Source organism: Onychomys torridus, chromosome 11, assembly GCF_903995425.1.
Source record: "Onychomys torridus chromosome 11, mOncTor1.1, whole genome shotgun sequence".
In the NCBI taxonomy this organism is placed as follows: Eukaryota; Metazoa; Chordata; class Mammalia; order Rodentia; family Cricetidae; genus Onychomys; species Onychomys torridus.
The window spans coordinates 33,274,114-33,294,086 of record NC_050453.1 but is presented as its reverse complement, the minus strand read 5'-3'; the positions used below and the strand labels follow the sequence as shown (position 1 = coordinate 33,294,086).

Genomic DNA, 19,973 nt, shown 5'->3' with positions numbered 1-19,973 from the left:
GCATCCATGCCAATATTGAACCAGTGGGCATATTGTGCCAGGCAGTTCAGCACAGAAACCCTCAAGGTCTACAGCTGCATGTAACTGTTGATGCCTTTTCTCTGTTGATAGCCTATATAGTACCTTCCATCACTATGAATGTGAACCAGCAGGGAGGAAGCTTCCAGCTCAGTTTCAGCCTCATTTCTCTGGGTTCTTTATCCAGAGTGTGTGTTGTTTTTAGCAATAAGGACTTAGAATATCTAGTTCTAGTGGTTAAGCAAGAGCAATGCTCACAGCCTGTGTTGTTTTGGAAGCTTCTGAGAGCTACCTAGGCAATAAGTCAGAAGGAGGGGATTCCATGTCCAAGGTGTTTCTTAATTCAATCAAGTAGGCCAAGTAAATAGCCTCTTCTGTGCTCCACTATTTCCGATGGGTTAGAAAGTTTCAGAAAATGAATATGGTAATTGTTGAATATTTCCCATTAAAAAATTTTAAACAATGCTAATTAGTAACACATTTTCCTCTACATTTACTGTTCCTTGCTTTTGATTTATTATATACATTAATAGCATCATCCTTTTGTCTTCTATTATATTCTCTCTATAAAATATGCTAGTTTTTATTATCAATAGTAGTAGTATTTTTTTTGGGGGGGGGGATAGAGTTTCTCCGTGTAGCCTGGCTGTCCTGGAACTCACTCTGTAGACTAGGCTAGCCTCAACCTCAGTGATCTGCCTGCCTCTGCCTCCTGAGTGCTGGGACTAAAGGCATGCGCCACCATGCCTGTCTGTATGCTTGTTATTTTTACTTATATATTTCACATTATTTCTAGTTTGATTTGTTTAGACAGATGTTGGACTTCAATGCTTATTTATTATACCTTAAATGACCTGATGTTTTATTTGTTCTTATTTTTTCAGGGATAATAAGTTTCTGATTTTTGTCTATCGCACTATAATTTCAGAAGAATTTGAATATGCAACATATGTTGTAACAATAATGTATATTTTCCCTATGATAATACATATATGGCCAACTGCAAGAGAGTTAAATGTATCGGCACTGATATCCATAAACTACTATTTTATGTTTTTATATACATTAGAATCAGCACTGAAGGTACTGTGGAAAATAGAAATATGTTGTACAAAAAGGAATAATTCAAATATTTTGAATCCATTTTTTCTACCTTATTATCAAAATAACTTGATAACCAGAAGTTATTTGTTATTACAGCTGATGGATCTTGGGATGTTCACAGCCTTAGTGCCAGTCTTGGCCATCAGCTATGTCTAATAAAAGTAGAGAGACTCCCAAGGATTAGGTGATAGAAAACTGGTATTTCAGTCACACTCCCTTCAGATTCTTCCTGAAACAATTTAGGGGATGAATAAACAAATACAAATGAATTGGCTTGAGCACAACATACCTGGACAGAAGGCTCAGTGATAGTAGTTTATTATGCTTTGTTATTAATAGTATTGCAGCAAACTTGTCTACTGCTTCTAAAATTATTGTTTTGGTATTGCAGCTCCATTATAGATTCTATATTTTGAGTCACATTAAACATTTTGATGTGGAAAATTAAGAATTTAGGGGAATTTCAAACAAGTAGCTAAAAATTCCGCTTTTAGAATACAGCTAATAGGACTGCGAGATGGCTCAGTGTTTAAGGATGGGCATTGGTCTTGTAGAGGGTCTGAGTTTACTTTCCAGTATCCACACTGAGTGCCCCAAAATTAACCACTGTAGGTGGAGTTTTTCTGTCCCATCAGCTAGCTCCTAAATAACCACACAGAGACTTAATATTAATTATAAATGCTTGGTCAATAGCTTAGGCTTGTTTTTTTAGCTAGCTCTTATAACTTAAACTAACCCATTTCTATTCATCTGTGTGCTGCCCCAGGCTTGTTTACATCATGTATGTACTTCCCATCCTGCTCACTCTGAGTCTCATGGTGTCTCTTCAGATACCATCCTTCTTTTCCCCAGCATTTTCTCTGCCCCCCAAATCCTGCCTAGCTATCAGTCAATCAGCTTTTTATTAAAATTGAGAGCCAATACATCTTCATAGTGTACAGAAGGATTATTCCACAGCAACCCATAACTGTAACTCCAGATCCAGGTCATTGGATGCTCTTTTCTGGACTCCATGGACACCTGCACATAGGTGGTGTACATAAACATACACTCAGGTGAATATATGCATACACATAAAATAAAAAAAATCTAGGCTACAACTCATTTCTTGCAACTAACTTGCAATTTTAAGTATTTCCCTCTCCCCTGTGTCAATATACAGTTGTTATGGAGTAACATGTATTCTGTTTGTTTTTTAAACAGATACTAATTTTAAAAAGGAAATATTTTCTTCATAATTGGAATAATTTGGATTTTTTCATCATAGTTATTGGAATCATTGATATATTATGCCTGCACTTTGTCAAGCTGAAACCACACAACTTAGTTCTCATCCAGTTTACAGTGGTAATAGGATATTTTAGAATAATTAGGTTTCTTCCTATCTTCAAGGTAAGGCTTCCTAAGTTAAAATATTGGTTTACTGCATGATTTACTAAGTGATTCAATAAGCTTCACTCTTGTGAGAGAAATGAGAGAAGGAGCTGTCTTTTCCAGAATGTTCTTCAAACAAACTCCTGCTTGGTTGGCTGCCATTGCTTATACCCTGCCTTCACAGAGGCTTTTCCAATCATACCAGACAAGAGCAGAAACCTGGGCTCTGCACCCTCAGCTTTATACCCCATTCTTTGTCCCTCTTCCATCTGCCTAGTTTTTATTTTTCTTCTATTTATTAGTGCTACAAATTTAGTGTTCATGAGAATTGCTATGCAGAGTTGTATATGTAAAACCCACTTAAAGGAGTAGTTGTGATTCTATGGTATTTACCTTAAGAGTTGAGATATGAGCTAGACATATCAAGATGTATAGTGATGCTAAGACATAGCCTGGAAAAACTTTCTCTAGACAGTTTTTATGCAGATGTCTTGTGCATATAGGTGCAAGATAATTATTTTTTGAGGCAGGATTTCTCTGTGTAGCCCTGGCTGTCCTGGAACTCACTCTCTAGACCAGACTGGCCTCAAACTCAGAAATTCCCTGCCTCTGCCTCCCAAGTGCTGAGATTAAAGGCATGTGCCATCACCACCTGGAACATGATAATTAATTTTAGAAGTATGAAAATCTATGAAAAATCTTAAAGATGGAATAAATTTTTAAAGATGTATTTTTGTGTAAGCCAAGTTGTTGTGTGACTTTTGGGGAACAGATGTGAAAAAAACTGCTTGTACATTTCAGATAACAAAATCAAAGAAAGGCCAAAGTAGGGATTATAAGTCCATCTTTGTAAACCTATGGGTTTATTGGATTTATTTAATAGGAGTATGGGTGAGGGGTTACTTACAGAGGTGATTCAGAGTTGACAGGTCAGTTTCCTTTCCCCAGCAGTCCTCACCATTATATAATTTTGGGAAGAGGCCTTGTGAGTCTTATAAGTTTCAGGGACTTTCTGATACTTGTGTGTGGTTTATTTCCTGAGTCTTAAGGAGCCTTCCTCCAGAATTGAATGTTCCAATTTAGAGGGGATTGTTAAACAAATACAAATCTATTGAGAGTGTGCCCAGCAATTCTTGTGCCCTCCTGTCTTGTACTGCCTGAACAAAATAATAATAAAGTATATTTAAGAAATCAATATTATTATATAGTTGGGTTTTTAAATTGAACACTTACTTTTTGCCAGGAACTGGGGATAGTACTTTATATAACTTCCCCAGTTAAATTCTTATAATAGCCTTCTGAGGTAGGTGTAATTTCTACATAAAGTTAAGTGCCCTAAAAGTTAGACTCAGCCCAATATGACTTTGAAAAGAAACATATCTGCCTCAGTGAAGGTTGGGAGAATACTGGAGATCTGTAGTTGGAGATCTTCTCTCCAGGTGCCACCAAGGCCCTGAGGTCCCACAACCTATGTATAAAATGACCACTCAGATGCTTATATTACTTATAAACTGTATGGCTATGGCAGGCTTCTTGTTATCTAGTTCTTCTATCTTAAATTAACCCATTTCTATTAATCTATACTTTGCCACTTGGTTTGTGGCTTACCTGTATCTTACATCTTCCTTGTCCTGGTAGTGGCTGGCCGCGTCTCTCTGCCCTAGCTTCCCACCTCCCAGAATTCTCTTCTCTCTTGTCCCGTCTATACTTCCTGCCTGGCCATTGGCCAAACAGCATTTTATTTTGATATCCACAGCAGAGATCTTTTAGTTGCCCTAGGAGTCAACAGTCAGCTCAGGGGTATCAGTGCATCACAGAGGAAGGCTTTGAAAACATTTTCTTTAAACAAGATCCTCCCTACCCCCAAGTTCATAATCAAAATGGCAGCTAATAAAATCTTTCTCTGTTCTTTTAATTCCTGCACTATGATACTGTTTTCTTTTTACTTTCTCTTCTCTTGATATTGAGTCTCGCACCAAATGCCCTTGTGCTCTGACTCAGCCTGGACTCCACGGGAAGCCCCTTGCTGTGCGATTGACAGTTGGCTTTGGAGCAGTGGCTCCATTGGCTTTCCAGGCCTTACATATTAGACTCATTTTATTCAGGAGAAAAGGGATCCCCAGAGTCATGGGTAGCTTGCTGAAGGTCACATAGATGGCGACTGGAGAGATAGTATAAGAGATCTCATTCTCTTAAGTCCCTGCACCAGCTGGTCTCAGCGTAAAAGCAGAGAAATGTAGGACAAGAATGGAAGGTGGCCTGCATGGTTCAGAGATAGAGTTTATTCTTCCAAGCTGTCACTCAGCTTCCTGGGACACCACTTTCGTTTTCTGAAGTTGAAGAGTAGAGAGACGGAGGGACAGGGGCATGCTAGAGACTCCACCTACAGCTGCAGTACATTATGCATAGAGGAAGTGGTCATAGGGGCATGCTAGAGACTCCACCTACAGCTGCAGTACATTATGCATAGAGGAAGTGGTCATAGGGGCATGCTAGAGACTCCACCTACAGCTGCAGTACATTATGCATAGAGGAAGTGGTCACAAACCCATGCGTGTGTGGATGCAGGCAGAGAGGCCTTTTGGAAACGGGCCCTGCTGGACCACATACCACAGTGTCTGACATTATACTTCTGGACAGGACCGGACACTGCATTTCTAGAAAGTTCTTGGACATGCTTTTGCTGGCCTACAGTTGACATTTTGAGAACCTCTGCTGGGGAGGGTGTTTTCCTCATGATTTTTTTTTTTTTAGTTAAAAAATTAAATTATCATATAGTATTAGATTTCAGTGTGGGATTGTCAAGTAAAACTATTTTTTTAAATTAATTCTCCTCCCTCCTCTCCCACTCCTCTTCCTCTTCTTGTACGCCCCTGTCTCTTTTCCACTTTCCTGTCCTATGTGCTCTGTTGCTTGCTCTGCCTTGCTCAAAGCCTTTTAATTCCCTCCCATGGTCTTCATCCTGGTTTCGTAGCCTGTACCCACACTCACCTCTGCTTACGTGCATGCACATAACCATGGTAAACTAGATCCTCATGAGAGATAAAACACTTAATTAAATCTATATTTTTCCCTCCACCCTGCTGCTCCAGATTATAATACCAATATTAATAAATATGACAGACGTACAGATCAAAAAGAGCCTCAGCTTGATGTACAGTATCACAAAAGGCTATGTCAAAAGTCAGGAAGATGCCAAACTTTTGGTCAGGCAAATTTCTGGCCGTGAATCAGTCTATCAGGTAAGAAACAGGCATTGGGTGGTGTGGATGGGAATTACCTTACTTAGGTGTATTCATATCCCTAAGATCAGCTTTTTATGTATGTGACCAACAGACCGACTTCAGTAGGCAAACAAGTTCAAGTGTTTGTTACACAAAGTGCTACAGAGAACAGTCCAAACTTTTTATTTATGTGTGTGTGTGTGTGTGTGTGTGTGTGTATGGTTGTGTGTGTATATGCACTTGGATGTGCTGTTTGAGACCCTATCTCAAACAAAATAAGACACAACAAGCAAGAGCAGTAATAATAATAATAATAATAATAATAATAATAATAATAATAATGATAACCACCAAAGAGAGACTTGAAAATGCTAAAGACCTGGGCACTCATGGAGCCTCATGGTGGAGTTTGTAGTTGTGGAGTCACTGGCGTAAAAGTTGAATGAGTCGAAGACAAGGGAGCCACCGGTCCAAGAAGAGCTGGCACATCAAGGTCCACTATGTGCCTCAGCTTGCTCGTCCACTCCTAGGCAGACAGCCCCTGCTAAACATGATGCTCAGCACAATCATTTAATCACACACGTGGATGGTTTGTAGGGCTAATCCTTGTTTCAGCTTTTCTCACAACTTTCTGCTTTTGTCCCCTTTGCCATGAGAAGGTTTTAGCGTGGCTTTCCAAGTTTCCAGCCAGCCCTCTGCTGTGTTCCTTCTGCTCATTCGCAGACCCATTAAACCATTGTTTTACAGTTTTTTGACAGTCACTACGATCACTTCTTTTTCTAAGCAGTAGTTTCTTTTAAAAAAAAAATAATAATAGAGTCTCTCAACTCTCTTATTTTAAAAGTTTCTGTTTCCTGCATGGCTTCTGCTTCTTCAAAGTCCCATTTCAAAAGTGGGGAGATTGTTCTAGGTCATGCTGGGCTATGCAGTGAGTTCTAGGTTGGCCAAGGCTACACTATGAGACCCCTCCCTTCCCCCCCACCACAGCCCTCCCCACACCCAAAACAAACAGAACAGAGAACATGAAGAAGTTCATAGCAGAAAAGACTCCAGAAGGAGGAAGATGAGGGAAGTCAAACATCAGCCAGGGAGGGAGCTGAAGATGTTTTGAGATATTTAGGAGATAGCAGAGGGGTCTGGAGGCAGTTGCCTTGACAGCTGTGTAGAAAACAAACCTCCCTTGGTACTTTAAATGGGGGACTTCAGGGAGCTGGAGAGACGAACCTGTGATTAAGAGCACTCACTGTTCTTCCAGAGGATCTGGGGCCAGTCCTCAGCACTCACACAGCACCTCACAGTCATATTTAACTCCAGTTCCAGGGGATTTGGTGCTTAGGTACCAGGCACTCACGGTGCAGATATAAATTCAGACAAAACACCCCTACACATTAAAGAAAATAAAAAATTAAGAAACAGAGGACTTCAGTGAGGACTCAGTGGCTTTTTGTGATGTGTATTAGGTAGATGCTTCTGAAGTGATTCGATGTTTCTGGAAACTGGCCTATGGCAGTTTACCTGTAGAGAGGTAACAGACATTGCCTCTCTGGTAGTGATGTCTTTGCAGGCAGGAGTTACTGTTGCCCAGAATCTTAGTGTGAATATAAATTCAGTTCTGCAAGAAGGAGGCTTAGCACAATGCAAACAAGGCTGGACATGAGTATGTTAGTGACATGAAAAGTCTCATTTGTATAGTCAAAGCAAGGAACTTACTAGGTGTAATTTTTAAAAGCCCAAACAAACAGAGGAAAAAAAAAAAACAAAGTTTTGTTTTGCTTTAGCTTCAGATAACAAATCCATTGTTCTCCATAAATGTGGCATGCAGTGTGTGAGTCATTTCAGGTACTTGTATGTGATGACCCAGGGGACTATGCATTGTTGCCTCTGGGTTGTTGGTATGGCTAAGGATGTGCTCCAGAGTGAGCTTTATGAGGAGCAGTTCCTGGCACACAGTGAGCACCCCACAGTACCTGTTTGTGTGACTGAAAAAACAATCACACCATCCATCTGTCGGTGTGGAGTTACTTCTTCAACTCTTTAAGGAGTGGCCTTCAGGGAGCATGAACTCACTTACCCAGCATGTTCACATCATCCCACTTGTTTTTGTGCTCTTGGCAAAGTAGATCCTCAAATAGCTGCTCCCTCAGTGTATCTTCAAATTGGTGTCTGCCAATGAGAATTCTTAATTGTGCATAGTGGAGTGTAGAGAACTTTTGCTCCCTCCCTCCCTCCCTCCCTTTCTTTTTTCTTTCTTTCTTTTCCCCCTTCCTTCCTTCCTTCCTTCCTTCCTTCCTTCCTTCCTTCCTTCCTTCCTTCCTTCCTTCCTTCCTTCCTTCCTCCTTCCTTCCTTCCTTCCTTCCTTCTTTCCTTCCTTCCATCCTTCTTTTGAACTAATAATGATTACAGTGAAGCATGGTGCTTATGCAAAACATCAGCCCTACAACATTCATTGCCATCTGAGTCCCGGCCTGGGTAATGCAATGGAACCCTCTGGAAGACAAAAGCTCCCCTAAATCAAACTGAGTGAGAATTCCTCTGTGCCGCTTCTATAACTTTTACTTGGGTGATAAAGCTAGGATTGTACTTGGTGTAATAAGAACCATTTCTTAATCTCTTACAGAAACTATATGACATTTTAGAGAAAAACAAACGAGAGGCTATTAAAGAACTAGGTGAGTGGCTGGAACATTTGGTTTCCTGATTTGTTTTTCGTGTAATCTATAGATTTTATTTCTTTGTGGTTCTGAAGGTCAGAATCCCAGATGCTGGTGCTGTCAAGGTTGGTTTCTGGTGAAGACTGGCTTCATGGGGGGTAAACATGGGAGCCTTATTGCTGTGGCCCCATTTGACTTTTTCTGCATGTGCAGAAGGACTCTGGTGCCCAATTTCTCTAGAGAGATCCCATCCTTATAAGGTAGGGACTCTACTCTTATGACATCATTTAAGCCCCATCACCTCTGTAGAGGCCCTTCTTCTAAATATGGCATTACAGGGTGTGAAGTCTTGCACTGCATGTTCTCATTCATTCATTCATCCAACTGGCATTTACTGACCATATCTAAGATTCAAAGATGGGAAAGCAATATTGGGTAGATGCAGATTCTTAAAAAAAAATGTGCATTCTGGTGGATTGTCTGAGCATGCAAAAGAACATCACTGCAGAATGTCAGAGGGGCCCTGTCATCTGTTGTAGCAGTGTAGGGAAAGGGTGGAAGCAGAAGTGTCTGTTCAGATAGCAAGGTCAGGGTCCTCAAGGTTTTTAGGGAAAGCCATATGATGATGACCTTTGACAAGAAGTTGTTTTGCTTAGTGTGGCTAGCTTGCCTGAGATCATGTGGCTAATAAGTTGGCACTCAGTTCTCTAGCTCTGGTGAATTCTGGTGCTAAAACCAAAGCTCCAGATTATAGCTATCCTTTATTTTAATTCATTTTATTGAATTATTCAATTAAATTGAAATTAATTCAGTTTAATGAAATTATATTCATTCAATTCATTTTAATGAAAAAAGTGTATAAGTACCTTCCATACATACATTTGACATTGTGCTCAATGTAAAAATGACACATGAAATGTTAATTTTGGCCAAGAGTCTAGTCCCTGACTTCTTGTGTTTATTAAAAGAGAATGAGTATTCTACTTGAGCTCACAAGATCCATCCACCTAACTCTGGATTCTCTTTTGAATGAAAATCTTTCAGTCATCCAACTAACAAAAAATATATAGTGGATAGGCAGAGACATTAAAACAATACTCTAGTGAAATGAGTTTTGGCATAGAAATGGTTAGGAGATACCATGGAGATAAGACAGAGAGTTGTTTAGTTGTGCAGGAAGCTAGTTTTCAGTTTTTTTCATCCATATGATGGGGATGCAAATTCACCCTACCAGTCTCAGGAGTTCTGTGTGAAGCTAGAATGAAAGGCAATTGTATAAATATGTTGGACATTCTAATACAATACCAGTTGTTATCATGGTTGTTGCATAGATTGCTTACCACTTCTAATTTTTCTCAGGACTCATAGAGCATGAAGGCCGTGATGTTGTCATTGCTCTGAAGACAAAGCAGGCAATCCGCAATGTGATTGCTAAAGCCCTGAAAAACCTCACCTTCCTCTGGTCAAGAGGCATCATTGATAAGCACAAGGGCATTGAGATGAATAAGGTAGTACACACATCATTGATAAGCACAAGGGCATTGAGATGAATAAGGTAGTAATGTGGTTCCCACTGTGTTGGTTCCATAAGCTCAGGCATCCCAGGATGTAATGAGAGAAGTTGTTTGAGGAAGCGTTTAACAACAAGAACTACCTCAATACTTCCTGGCAACATTTTTAATGCCTGTGGCATTCAAAGCCAGTGCTGCCTGGCATGTTCTACAGTTGGAACAACTTGGCTGCAAGTGACTGAAGCCATCTGTAGCTAAATCAAGTGAAGAAGCAGGCTTGGAGATTTAATGAAAAGGACGCAGAGGACTTGCAGTCTGTGTGGCCAGGCTTCAGGAAGAGACTTGAAGAAAGACTTAGAAAACTTTCCAGATTTTATACTTCTTGTTAGGATTGTCTCTGAAATCTTCCTCTGGCTTGTTCTCTAGCCTCGGTAGATCTATCTATCTATCTATCTATCTATCTATCTATCTATCTATCTATCTATCTATCTATTTCTGCTTCTCCATTTTCTGGTGGATTTTGTACTGCTTTATTCCACTGACTGGGGCATCCATAGAGATAGTAACAGTATTTGAAGGGGAACAACTCTGTGTGTGTGTGTGTGTGTGTGTGTGTGTGTGTGTGTGTGTGTGTGTGTGAAGACAGGGTAGGATGTAATAACTGAATTATAAAGATGACAAGTTTGATCAGAGTTAATAAGTGAAAATAAGAGGAAGAAAACAGGGACATAAAGAATATAATACACATGGCAGCAGGAGTGGGAAGCTGTGAATTGAAGCTCAAGTTAAGTCTACACAACAGAAATGTGCTTAGATTTCCTTGGTTTTGACTTCATGTCCATCTTTTTTTGTCACAAAAACAATTACCATAGTTTTGAATGTTCATTTTTAGGTACTTCTTACAAAAATCAAAGCCTTGAATAACTTTCCAATGGCAATCCCGCCTCCAACCCCTGACAAATACCTACCTAACATCATTTGGTTGGAAAATAAAGATGTCCTCATTGAGTTCTTCAAGGTAATAATATCTTCTGTTCTGACTCAGGCTTGTTGTAAACATTTTCCACTGCTCCAACTAATGAGTAAAGAAAAGCGTATCAAAAGCATAACTTCAGTTAAATTAAGCCTTTATTTATTTATTTGAAGACATCAGGAACCTAATTTAAGCAAGGAGAAAATGTTCTGAAGAATTATGGTTGCTCTCACAAGTGAAGAGCCATTTGGGTATCTTAGCTTGATTTGCTATAGCAAGGCACCCCAGATCAAGTGGCTTTCAAACAACAGAAACTTACTTCTCGTAGTTCTGGAATTGGGGAAATCCAAAATCAGGGCATGATCAGATGTGGTTTCTGGTGAGAGTCTCCATCTGGTTCGTTACATGACTGTCTTCTCATTGTCTCCATCTGACAGAAAGAACAAGAGAGCTCTATGGTGCTTCTTTCATAAAGGCACGAAACCTGAATGTGAGGTCTTCAGCCTTATGACCTAAGCATGTCCCAAAGGTTCTACCTCCTAAAACTCTCACTCTGGGACCTGGGATTTCAACATATGCATTCCAAGAGGACACAAACATTAAGTCTATAACATTAGCCACCCTTGGGCAGGGTGCAAAAGCCTAACAGGAATCTTGGACATTTTTATAGTGCAACATTTTATAGGTACAGCAATTGTGTCTCAAATCCTAGGTTCTGGGCTTCAGTTCAGACTTGTGGGAAGTTCAGTTGCTGTAGCTTGTAGCAGCTGTCCAGAGTGAACCCTTGTTGACAGGATCTTCTGGAGGTGGTTTGGAAAACAGATGGTGTCTAATAAAGGGGAGAGGGCTAGCCTGGGGCTGGGAAGAAAAGCTCATATCCCATCCAGTTTTTTTAAAGCAGAATTTTAAGATAAAATTAGAATTTGGTTCCTAATAGGTAATAATTTGCACAATGATGGATTGACCACCCAGGAATGAACTGAGAGTCATGATAAAAAGGATGAGAAGATAACTCCATATACTAATGACTCACAAACATTTTAACATACAGCCCAGGCACAGCCTTCCTTCCCTCCACAAAAGTAGAGAATTCTACTCGATATCTATTATGTGATTATAAAAATAAGTATGTTTGGGATTGAAGATTTAGCTCAGTGGTAGAGCACTTGCCTAACAAGCGCAAGGCCCTGGGTTCGATCCTCAGCTCCAAAAAAAAAAAGTATGTTAGATGGGGAGGTGGCGAAGTGTTTGCCACGGCAAGCATGTAGACCTGAGTTTGAGTCCCTAGAATGCATATAAAGCTGGACATGGTAGCACTCCTCTGTAATCCCAATGCTTGCTTGTGAGATGGAAGGTGGGGACAGGAAAATGCCTGGAAGCTTGTGGCCAGAAAGCTAGTGTACACAATGTCTCAAGAGACCCTGTCTCAAACAAGGTGGAAGACAAGGACAGACACTCAAGATTGTCTTCTGATTTTACACACAAATGCACACAAAAACATACATGAACACATGTTATATGTATCAAAACACATCACACACACAATGAATATATTAAAACATTTTTGTTACAAAAAGCTTTATTATCATTACTGTTTTAAAATAATTTAAACATTTCTGGGAATCCATAAAGTATGTAGATCCCCAGACACTTTCAATTCTACTGATGCCTTGTGATAGCTAAGTCTGGTCTCTGTCCTTGCCTGAGACATATGGAATCTCTTGCAGCTATCTCAACTGTATACACTGTGTTTGCATCTAGGTCTTTTCATATCTATCTGCTATCTGCTGCTCTTCTTTCAGGACTCAGATTAGCTGTCCCTACCTTGCTAGTGAGGGTATCACAAACAACTGGGAAAAACCCTGTGACCTTTCTTCACTGTCCCCAAGTGCCATGTTCCTGTTTGCTTTGCCACAACCATCATACTGTATTGACAACACCTTCCCCACCTAACTAAAAACCTTCTGTGGCCAAGAAGTTGATTTCCAGGCTTGACATTCATAGCTCAAGCCCCAGTGAGGGCTAAACACTTCCTTAATTGTCTATTTGCTCAATCATCCCCTAAACATTTACTGGGTGCTAGCATCCTTTGCTGTGTTAAGTACTGATCACAAAGCCTTTGCTTGTTTGCCTATATTTTTATTTCTTAAAATTGATGTGATATGTGTATGTACTATAACAACCCCAGGATATATTTTCCATTTTATGCTACTTGATAACTATTTTTAATTTTAAAACTTTATTTCTGTTTAGACAAGTGGTCTATAAAATTCTAGGATTAACTTCTCCACTCTATTTTGTTTTTTCATTCAGAGAAGAACTAGACTCACCTATTTCGACTATGGTGATATCATCTGTAGAGAAGGTGAAATGTCACAAGGAATCTTCTTAATTATTTCAGGAATGGCTAGTGTAAGAATGACTAATTTTCTTTACTTAAAATGCATTTTGAATGTACAGTTGCAACTTAGGGGTAAGTTCTGGAGCTGAAAAGTTTGAAATTGTTAGTCTCTTCCACATGAAACCATTTCCGAGGGGAGTAAGTGTGACAACTGAGAATCTTCACACTTAGTACTCAAATGTGCTTCCCATATTACCAAGTGCACTCAGGGATGTCACTTCATTCTTCACAACAAAGCTGGAGGAATTAGTGGTTCGAGGATGTTCAGACATGGAAACTAGTAAGTTCTTGGACTCATTCACCTAACTGAGAGTTCAGGCATAAGCTTGGCTGCAGTTCAGAGTCTCACAGAGGTCAAGTTGGATGAAGATCAAAATAAAACTTTTCAGTTGATCAATGAGGAGACTTTTGTTTCAGAGGGGTGGGGGAGAGAGAGAGAGAGAGAGAGAGAGAGAGAGAGAGAGAGAGAGAGAGAATATGAATTCAGTAGTGTGATATGGGGCAAGAACCCTGCCTCTTCCTTCATACTGATACCTTAGTAGCTGGCTGCAGTGGTCAGCATGGCTTTTACACTGATCAATTCCTAGTTCCCAGTTGATGCTCTTATGTGACAAACCTTTGTCCTAGGGAGAAGAATATAGTTAGCTTCCGCATTTTAAAATAAGTATCTCAGACTTTTCACTCTGATGAAAATAAACTGCTGTGACAAAAAATAATATGAAGAAAATGTAATCCCAAGAAACTGATTCTAGTCAGTTTCATCCATTGATTAAACAGATAGTTACTTTGTTACTATCATGAGCAAATTCTGGTCATTCTAGGTATAGGATTGAAAAAACTGACAGAAATCTCTGCTCATTTGGAACTCATTTTCCAGTGGAAGGATAAAAGGAGAGGACAGAATGTGTGTATGAAATAAGTTAAATGTATACACATTCAGTATTTTAAAAGAGCGTTCCTAGGAATTAGGATTTCCCTAGGAAAGTTTCATTCTGGGATGAAGACATCCTACCTATAGGACCTCTGATGCAAAGAGTGACAAACTCATCATTGCTTGCCGATGTTCAACCATCCTTTTCACTCTTGTGTGGTCCAGGGTTCTGCCTAGGGAATGGTGCTACCCACAGTGGCTGGGTCAATAAACAATCAAAATAATCCCTTACAGAAGAGCCTGGTTTAGATAGTTTAGATAACTCCTCAACTGAGTCTTGTCTCAGATGATTCTAGGTTATGAGAGCTTTTTTTTTTTTTTTTTTTTTTTTTTTTTGTGTGTGTGTGTGTGTGTGTGTGTGTGTGTACGTTTCTGGTAACAAAACTAGTGGCCATTAAGGGACAATATCTTGAGTCTTTTGGATATGGCACTCCCAGAATCTTACCAGTAGCTATCTGGTCTTGAGAAATTTATGGTTTTTGTTTTTGTTTTTGTTTTTGTTTTTTGAGGTGGAGTTTCTATGTATAGAGCTGGTTGTCCTGGAACTCACTCTGTAGAACAGACTTGACTTGAACCCAAAGAGCCACCTGTTTTTTTTTTTGCCTCCTGAGTGCTGGGATTATAGGAATGTGCCGCCATCCTCCCTCTCTCTCTCTCTTTCTCTCTCTTTCTTCTTCTTCTTCTTCTTCTTCTTCTTCTTCTTCTTCTTCTTCTTCTTCTTCTTCTTCTTCTCCTCCTCCTCCTCCTCCTCCTCCTCCTCCTCCTCCTCCTCCTCTTCCTCCTCTCCCTTCTTGCCCTTCACAGTGTTAGTGTCTCTCACTGCCTATGAAGAAAACAACATAGCATAAAGAATGGGAACATTAATTTGTTTACAGCTTTGTCCATAACTGGGGAGAGGAAAATTCTCAACCTGTCTGGACATTTCTCATAAAAATTTACAGAATGTAAAGAAAAGCCAGGAAATATACATGATAGTAGGTTTTTCCCCCTGGGAAATGAGTCTTTCTTCTGACACCAGGGATTCTGTGGGCGGCTCATCCTATTCTCAGCATGGAAATTCCAATTTCTAGCTCCCTGTTACAGTCATCAGAGTGTCCTTCTGATGTTTGGAATCAGATTTTTGACATATTTATAATGAGCTCTCTTTGGAGTAATATTCAAGTCTAACCATTAAATTCATTTTTGTTTCTTCTAAGCCTTATATATACCTTAAAGGCAATTTTATACAATATTTGTATTGTGCCTACATTTTGACTGTGATCTGTTATATAAGATCGAGTGTAGAACTTTCCATCAGTGGTGTTATTTCAGCCCTCAGAAGCATTTGGCATTTTAGCTAACTTAGACTAGTGCTCTCCAACAAGTAGAATGTTAAAAAGAGATGCATATAGGAAGAGGTTTATTTTAACTTTTATAAAAGTAATCAAGAAAGGCAATATGTTTTGTTATTTAATCCTTATAAGAATCTTTTTTCTTTTTGTTTGTTTTTATTTTGTTTTTCAGTGCTAAGGACTGAACTTGAGGTCTCAAGCGTGTTAGGCAAGTGCTACATCCCTAGCCCAACAACTTTCATCTTTGTTTGAGGAAAACCTTTGCCTTGAGAGGTTGAAATACAAAATAAACCATGACTTTTTGTGGAAGTCTATTCTTCCACAATTCATTGTTGGCACATCTCATTAAAGAATCTTTGACTTGCTCTAGAACAATTGTATAGAGAGTGGAAGCCATTGGTATACTCCAAGAACTTAACATTTTTATTTCCCTTTTCATAACCTCGCCCCAACAGTTGCATAGCTCATCTCCCACCTTTGGGATAGAAGCAAGCCAGAGGACTGACAGACAGTTCAAGTCTATGTACACAGAGTACTGTACCAGTGGGGATGTTCTTGGTGAACTAAGCTGTTTGCTTAAGCGCGAAGTTGATTATACTGCCATCTGTGAAACTACTTTGCAGGTACAAAATAGTTCGGTTGTAGATTATTAGTTAATCCTTAATAAGGAATCTTTTCTTTGGTTGAGGTCTGATATTTTATTTGATCACTTGATCAGCGCTTGCCAGCAGTATAGACTAGCTCAGAGTAGACAGGCCACTTCTCTCACATATGAGACTCTGCTGAGCTCTGCCACATGTTGCCTGTGGATGAGTTATTTAACCTCATTGAGTCTTGATTTCTGTATTAGTCAAGTAGAGAGGATGCCTGTCCTCTGCTGTTATGGAGATTAGAAACTTGTCTGCAGTGTTATACTATGTAAATTGTCACCATTCTGAAAGCAGCATTCTGAAAGAATATTCATTTGTTTTCGAACTCTCTTTCTTTTGTTTACGTTTGCCAATTTGTTCAACCAATAAGTGACCTAAAATCCCATTTGGTGCGGATAATCCAATTAAAAGGATCTAAAATTCCTATTACAATTGTTCTCAATTTTTGAGGCTGATGGAAGGAACAGAGTCTTAGGAGATGTAGAGCAGCAGAAAGAAATGGTACTTCATCAGATTATACCATGCTGTTTCCCGAAGAAGGGAGAAGGGACGTATTTAGTCATAGTCTGAATGAACTCACAACAATTCATTTATCCTGAATTCTGACAGAGTATAAGGAGTTTGCCTCTGGAAAGGGACTCTGTAAGTAGAGAGCACTGTGGATTAACTGCTGTGAGAGCTCAGGTCCTGAATCTCAGGCTCATGAGCCAAAATTTCAATGTAACTATTGAGTGATGAATGTCTGGGTATATATATATATATATATATATATATATATATATATATATATATATATATATATGATTTGTTTTTTATTTTTAGTTATGTACATGTGTGCATGTAGGTATGTATATGTGAGTACAGGTGCCAGTAGAGGCCAGAGGCATGGGATCCCCAGGAGCTGGAGTTACAGATGATTGTGAGCCACCTGACATGGGTGCTGGGACCCAAACCTTGAGAAAAGCCAGGGCTCTTAACTGCTGAGCCATCTCTATAGCCCCTCTGGGCTACTTTTAAAGTATATATCTTTCCCTGGACCACACATTTTATCATCTTATATACTCTTTCCACAATGCTAATTCTTTTAAATATTAGAGTATCATATTGATGCTAGAGTCTCATAGAGTTGGTTGTTGGGTGTCTGAGAAGATGGTGACCATCTTGTTTAATGACCAATTATAATTTAGATGCCTGTGTCCTGGTACCTTGTTATTTTAGGCCTTCTTCATCCCCTTGGAGGATATATATGAAGGTTTTGATGTCTTCTGGCCATCTCTGGAATATAAAATATGGCTCAAGCTTGCTCTTAATATTGCGAATCAGTATTTTGAATCAAATGTTGCTGGTGAGGTAAGTTATATGAAAAAATGTAAATAAATTTGTAAGTACTAAATTATTTCTAATAAAGTACATCCCATATTTTTCAGACAAAGATAAAAGGGAAGGTGGTGTCTGAGTCTTTAAAATGAATTTTTACTACTATCTCATTCTAAATCCCTGTGGGCCATTAATCCTCTTGTCACAGTAAATTTTCCAGGCTACCTGAAAGACCCTTTTAAAGAACAGAATTAGAAACTATTAAATAGGCAGATCCTCCCAAAGCTTAGCATACCATTAATTGGAAGAACTTTATGAACAAGTCCTGTCTGTGAACTTTGCCTCCAAAGAGTAGTTGGTTCAAGTCTGTCCTGGACCAGCATAATTTGCAGTCTTGTATTTGTGAGTTACTTAGTATTTATTTTCACCCCTACTGTGACTCAGAAGTTGAGGAGGTGACAGACCCACAGCTCAACAATTTTCGCTGATTAACTGTAAACCTTGGGTTCAAAGCAGTACATCCTGCAAGCCAGTCAGGTTTCATTTCCACTATGACAATAATAACGTTCAGAAAAATCTTGGTGGAAGGGTAAGGTGACCAAGATTCCTTTCTTTTTATATTGCCTCTCCATGAGGAATAAGACAATTGCTCATCTAGAAAGAACCCCCAGAGAGGAACGTTAAGACCCGGGTGTTGGACTTTCTCAATAGCAGAGCAACTGTCCTTTATAATTATGCTTTGATTCACAAACCATACAAATTCATGATGAAAGTGAGAAAGTTCAAAGATAAAATGTCAAGGACAATAATATTTACCCACAATTCACTTAATTATGCCCATGGGTTTATTGAGGTTACCATTCAAGGGCACAGTCCATCAAGGCAGCAAGTCAAGGTCGCAGGTGCTAGATGCAGCTGTCACATCACACCCACAGTCAGGAAGTAGAGAAGGATGAATGCAAATTAGTGTTCAGCCTTCCTTCCCTGTTGGTACCAGTTCAGAATCCTCTGCCCACAATGAAGACGGATCTTTCTACATTAATCAAAATAATCCCTCATGGGCACCTCCAGAGGGCCACCTCCTGGGTGATTATAGATTCTTTCAAATTGACATGACTAACCATTCCTTTTCCAGTGTTACCTCTTGGGGAATATCTATTAGATCTCCCCATCCCACCAGATAAGTTCAGAATCTAATTTATTCTGCCTAGCAAAAACTCATTTCATTTTTTCAATAACCCAATGACTTGAAGAAGGGGAAAGAGAGACTGTTCTGGATCAAATAATGTAAATAGAGTAAAACAAATTTAGTACTTTGGGTATTAAATCATATTTTACTCAATTTGAGAAACTTGATTGTGTCCTGACTATTAGATGATACTAAGGAGTTCATAATTATTAACTCTTTAATGACATCATGGCTATAGAAGCAAGGCTTTAAGAACCTCATTTTCAGCTTAGGGAAGGGAGGTAGAGGCCTGAGGACCAAGAGCAACAGGCCAACCTCAACTACAGACTGAGACTGTCTTAAAACAAAGCCAAAAATAAAACAAACACAAATAGTTTTAGGTGTGAAAAGCTAAAATGAGAGGAAAGCTAGGGTTTGTTTTAAAACACCAACAGCAACAACAACAAAAAGAGAGAGCAGTTATGAGAAGACTGTAGGGATTATTGCCTTCTGAATACTCCACCAAAGAGTTAATCAGTTAAGACTTTTTAGCACTCCAGACATTCATTAGATAATGCCCTCTTCAGTTCTCCTTGATGTCAAAATATACATGCATTTTCAAACCCCAATACCACACTGCTAGGTTTTCCCCCCCTTGTTGCAAAATTTTAGATAAAACGTTTGCTAATTTTCTTATGTTTTTTGTGCCCTGGCTGTGCTGATGCCCCAGAAAATAGGCACTCCACTTGCCTGTTGGTAACTGACAACCAAAGGCTACCCTGAAAGCAATGCCAGTTTCTGCCAGCAGGGAACATCTGGTTCAGGCTTCTCTCCTTGGGTTGTACTTGGGCACTGTTATCTTCACACAGCATTTTCCCTGTGTTCAAATGTGTCTACAAAGTTCCCTGACTCCTACATATAGACTCATCTTACCTAACTGTGGAGGCCCTACTTCCAAATAAAGTTCTATTTAGACACTGAGGGTTAGTACTTCATCTAAACCTTTGGGGGAGTGGACTCAATTCCACACACAACAGCTGCCCTTCAGTTCCAAAGTTCTGAGCCTTCAGGTATGGCCCAGATGTGGTGCCTTGCTTACCTCCATTTCAGGTTTTTGTTATTATTGCCTATTCAATTGTCAAGTGGGACATTTGCTTACTGCTAGAAGAAACCTATAAGTCTTATGCCTGATGAAGCCTAGAAATCCAGTAGCACATGGCTGATCTGATCATATGATGCAGCTGATGGCTCATTCATCATCAGACAGGGTAACCAAATTCAGGGTCATTTGTGGAAGCCATGCTAAACTCTAAATAGTCG

General features: G+C 39.5%; 1 protein-coding gene across 1 annotated transcript in view; it reads left to right on the top strand.

Annotated features, from left to right (window-relative positions):
- Nucleotides 1-19,973, top strand: part of Slc9c2 (solute carrier family 9 member C2 (putative)) — a 56,634-nt gene that overhangs the window by 28,093 nt on the left and 8,568 nt on the right. Inside the window, exons 15-23 of the mRNA XM_036201960.1 lie at nucleotides 903-1,101; nucleotides 2,326-2,514; nucleotides 5,589-5,738; nucleotides 8,338-8,389; nucleotides 9,731-9,879; nucleotides 10,775-10,900; nucleotides 13,169-13,267; nucleotides 15,974-16,141; nucleotides 17,387-17,518. Of these exons, the coding sequence (XP_036057853.1) occupies nucleotides 903-1,101; nucleotides 2,326-2,514; nucleotides 5,589-5,738; nucleotides 8,338-8,389; nucleotides 9,731-9,879; nucleotides 10,775-10,900; nucleotides 13,169-13,267; nucleotides 15,974-16,141; nucleotides 17,387-17,518 (1,264 nt within the window). The remainder of the gene's footprint in view (nucleotides 1-902; nucleotides 1,102-2,325; nucleotides 2,515-5,588; nucleotides 5,739-8,337; nucleotides 8,390-9,730; nucleotides 9,880-10,774; nucleotides 10,901-13,168; nucleotides 13,268-15,973; nucleotides 16,142-17,386; nucleotides 17,519-19,973) is intronic.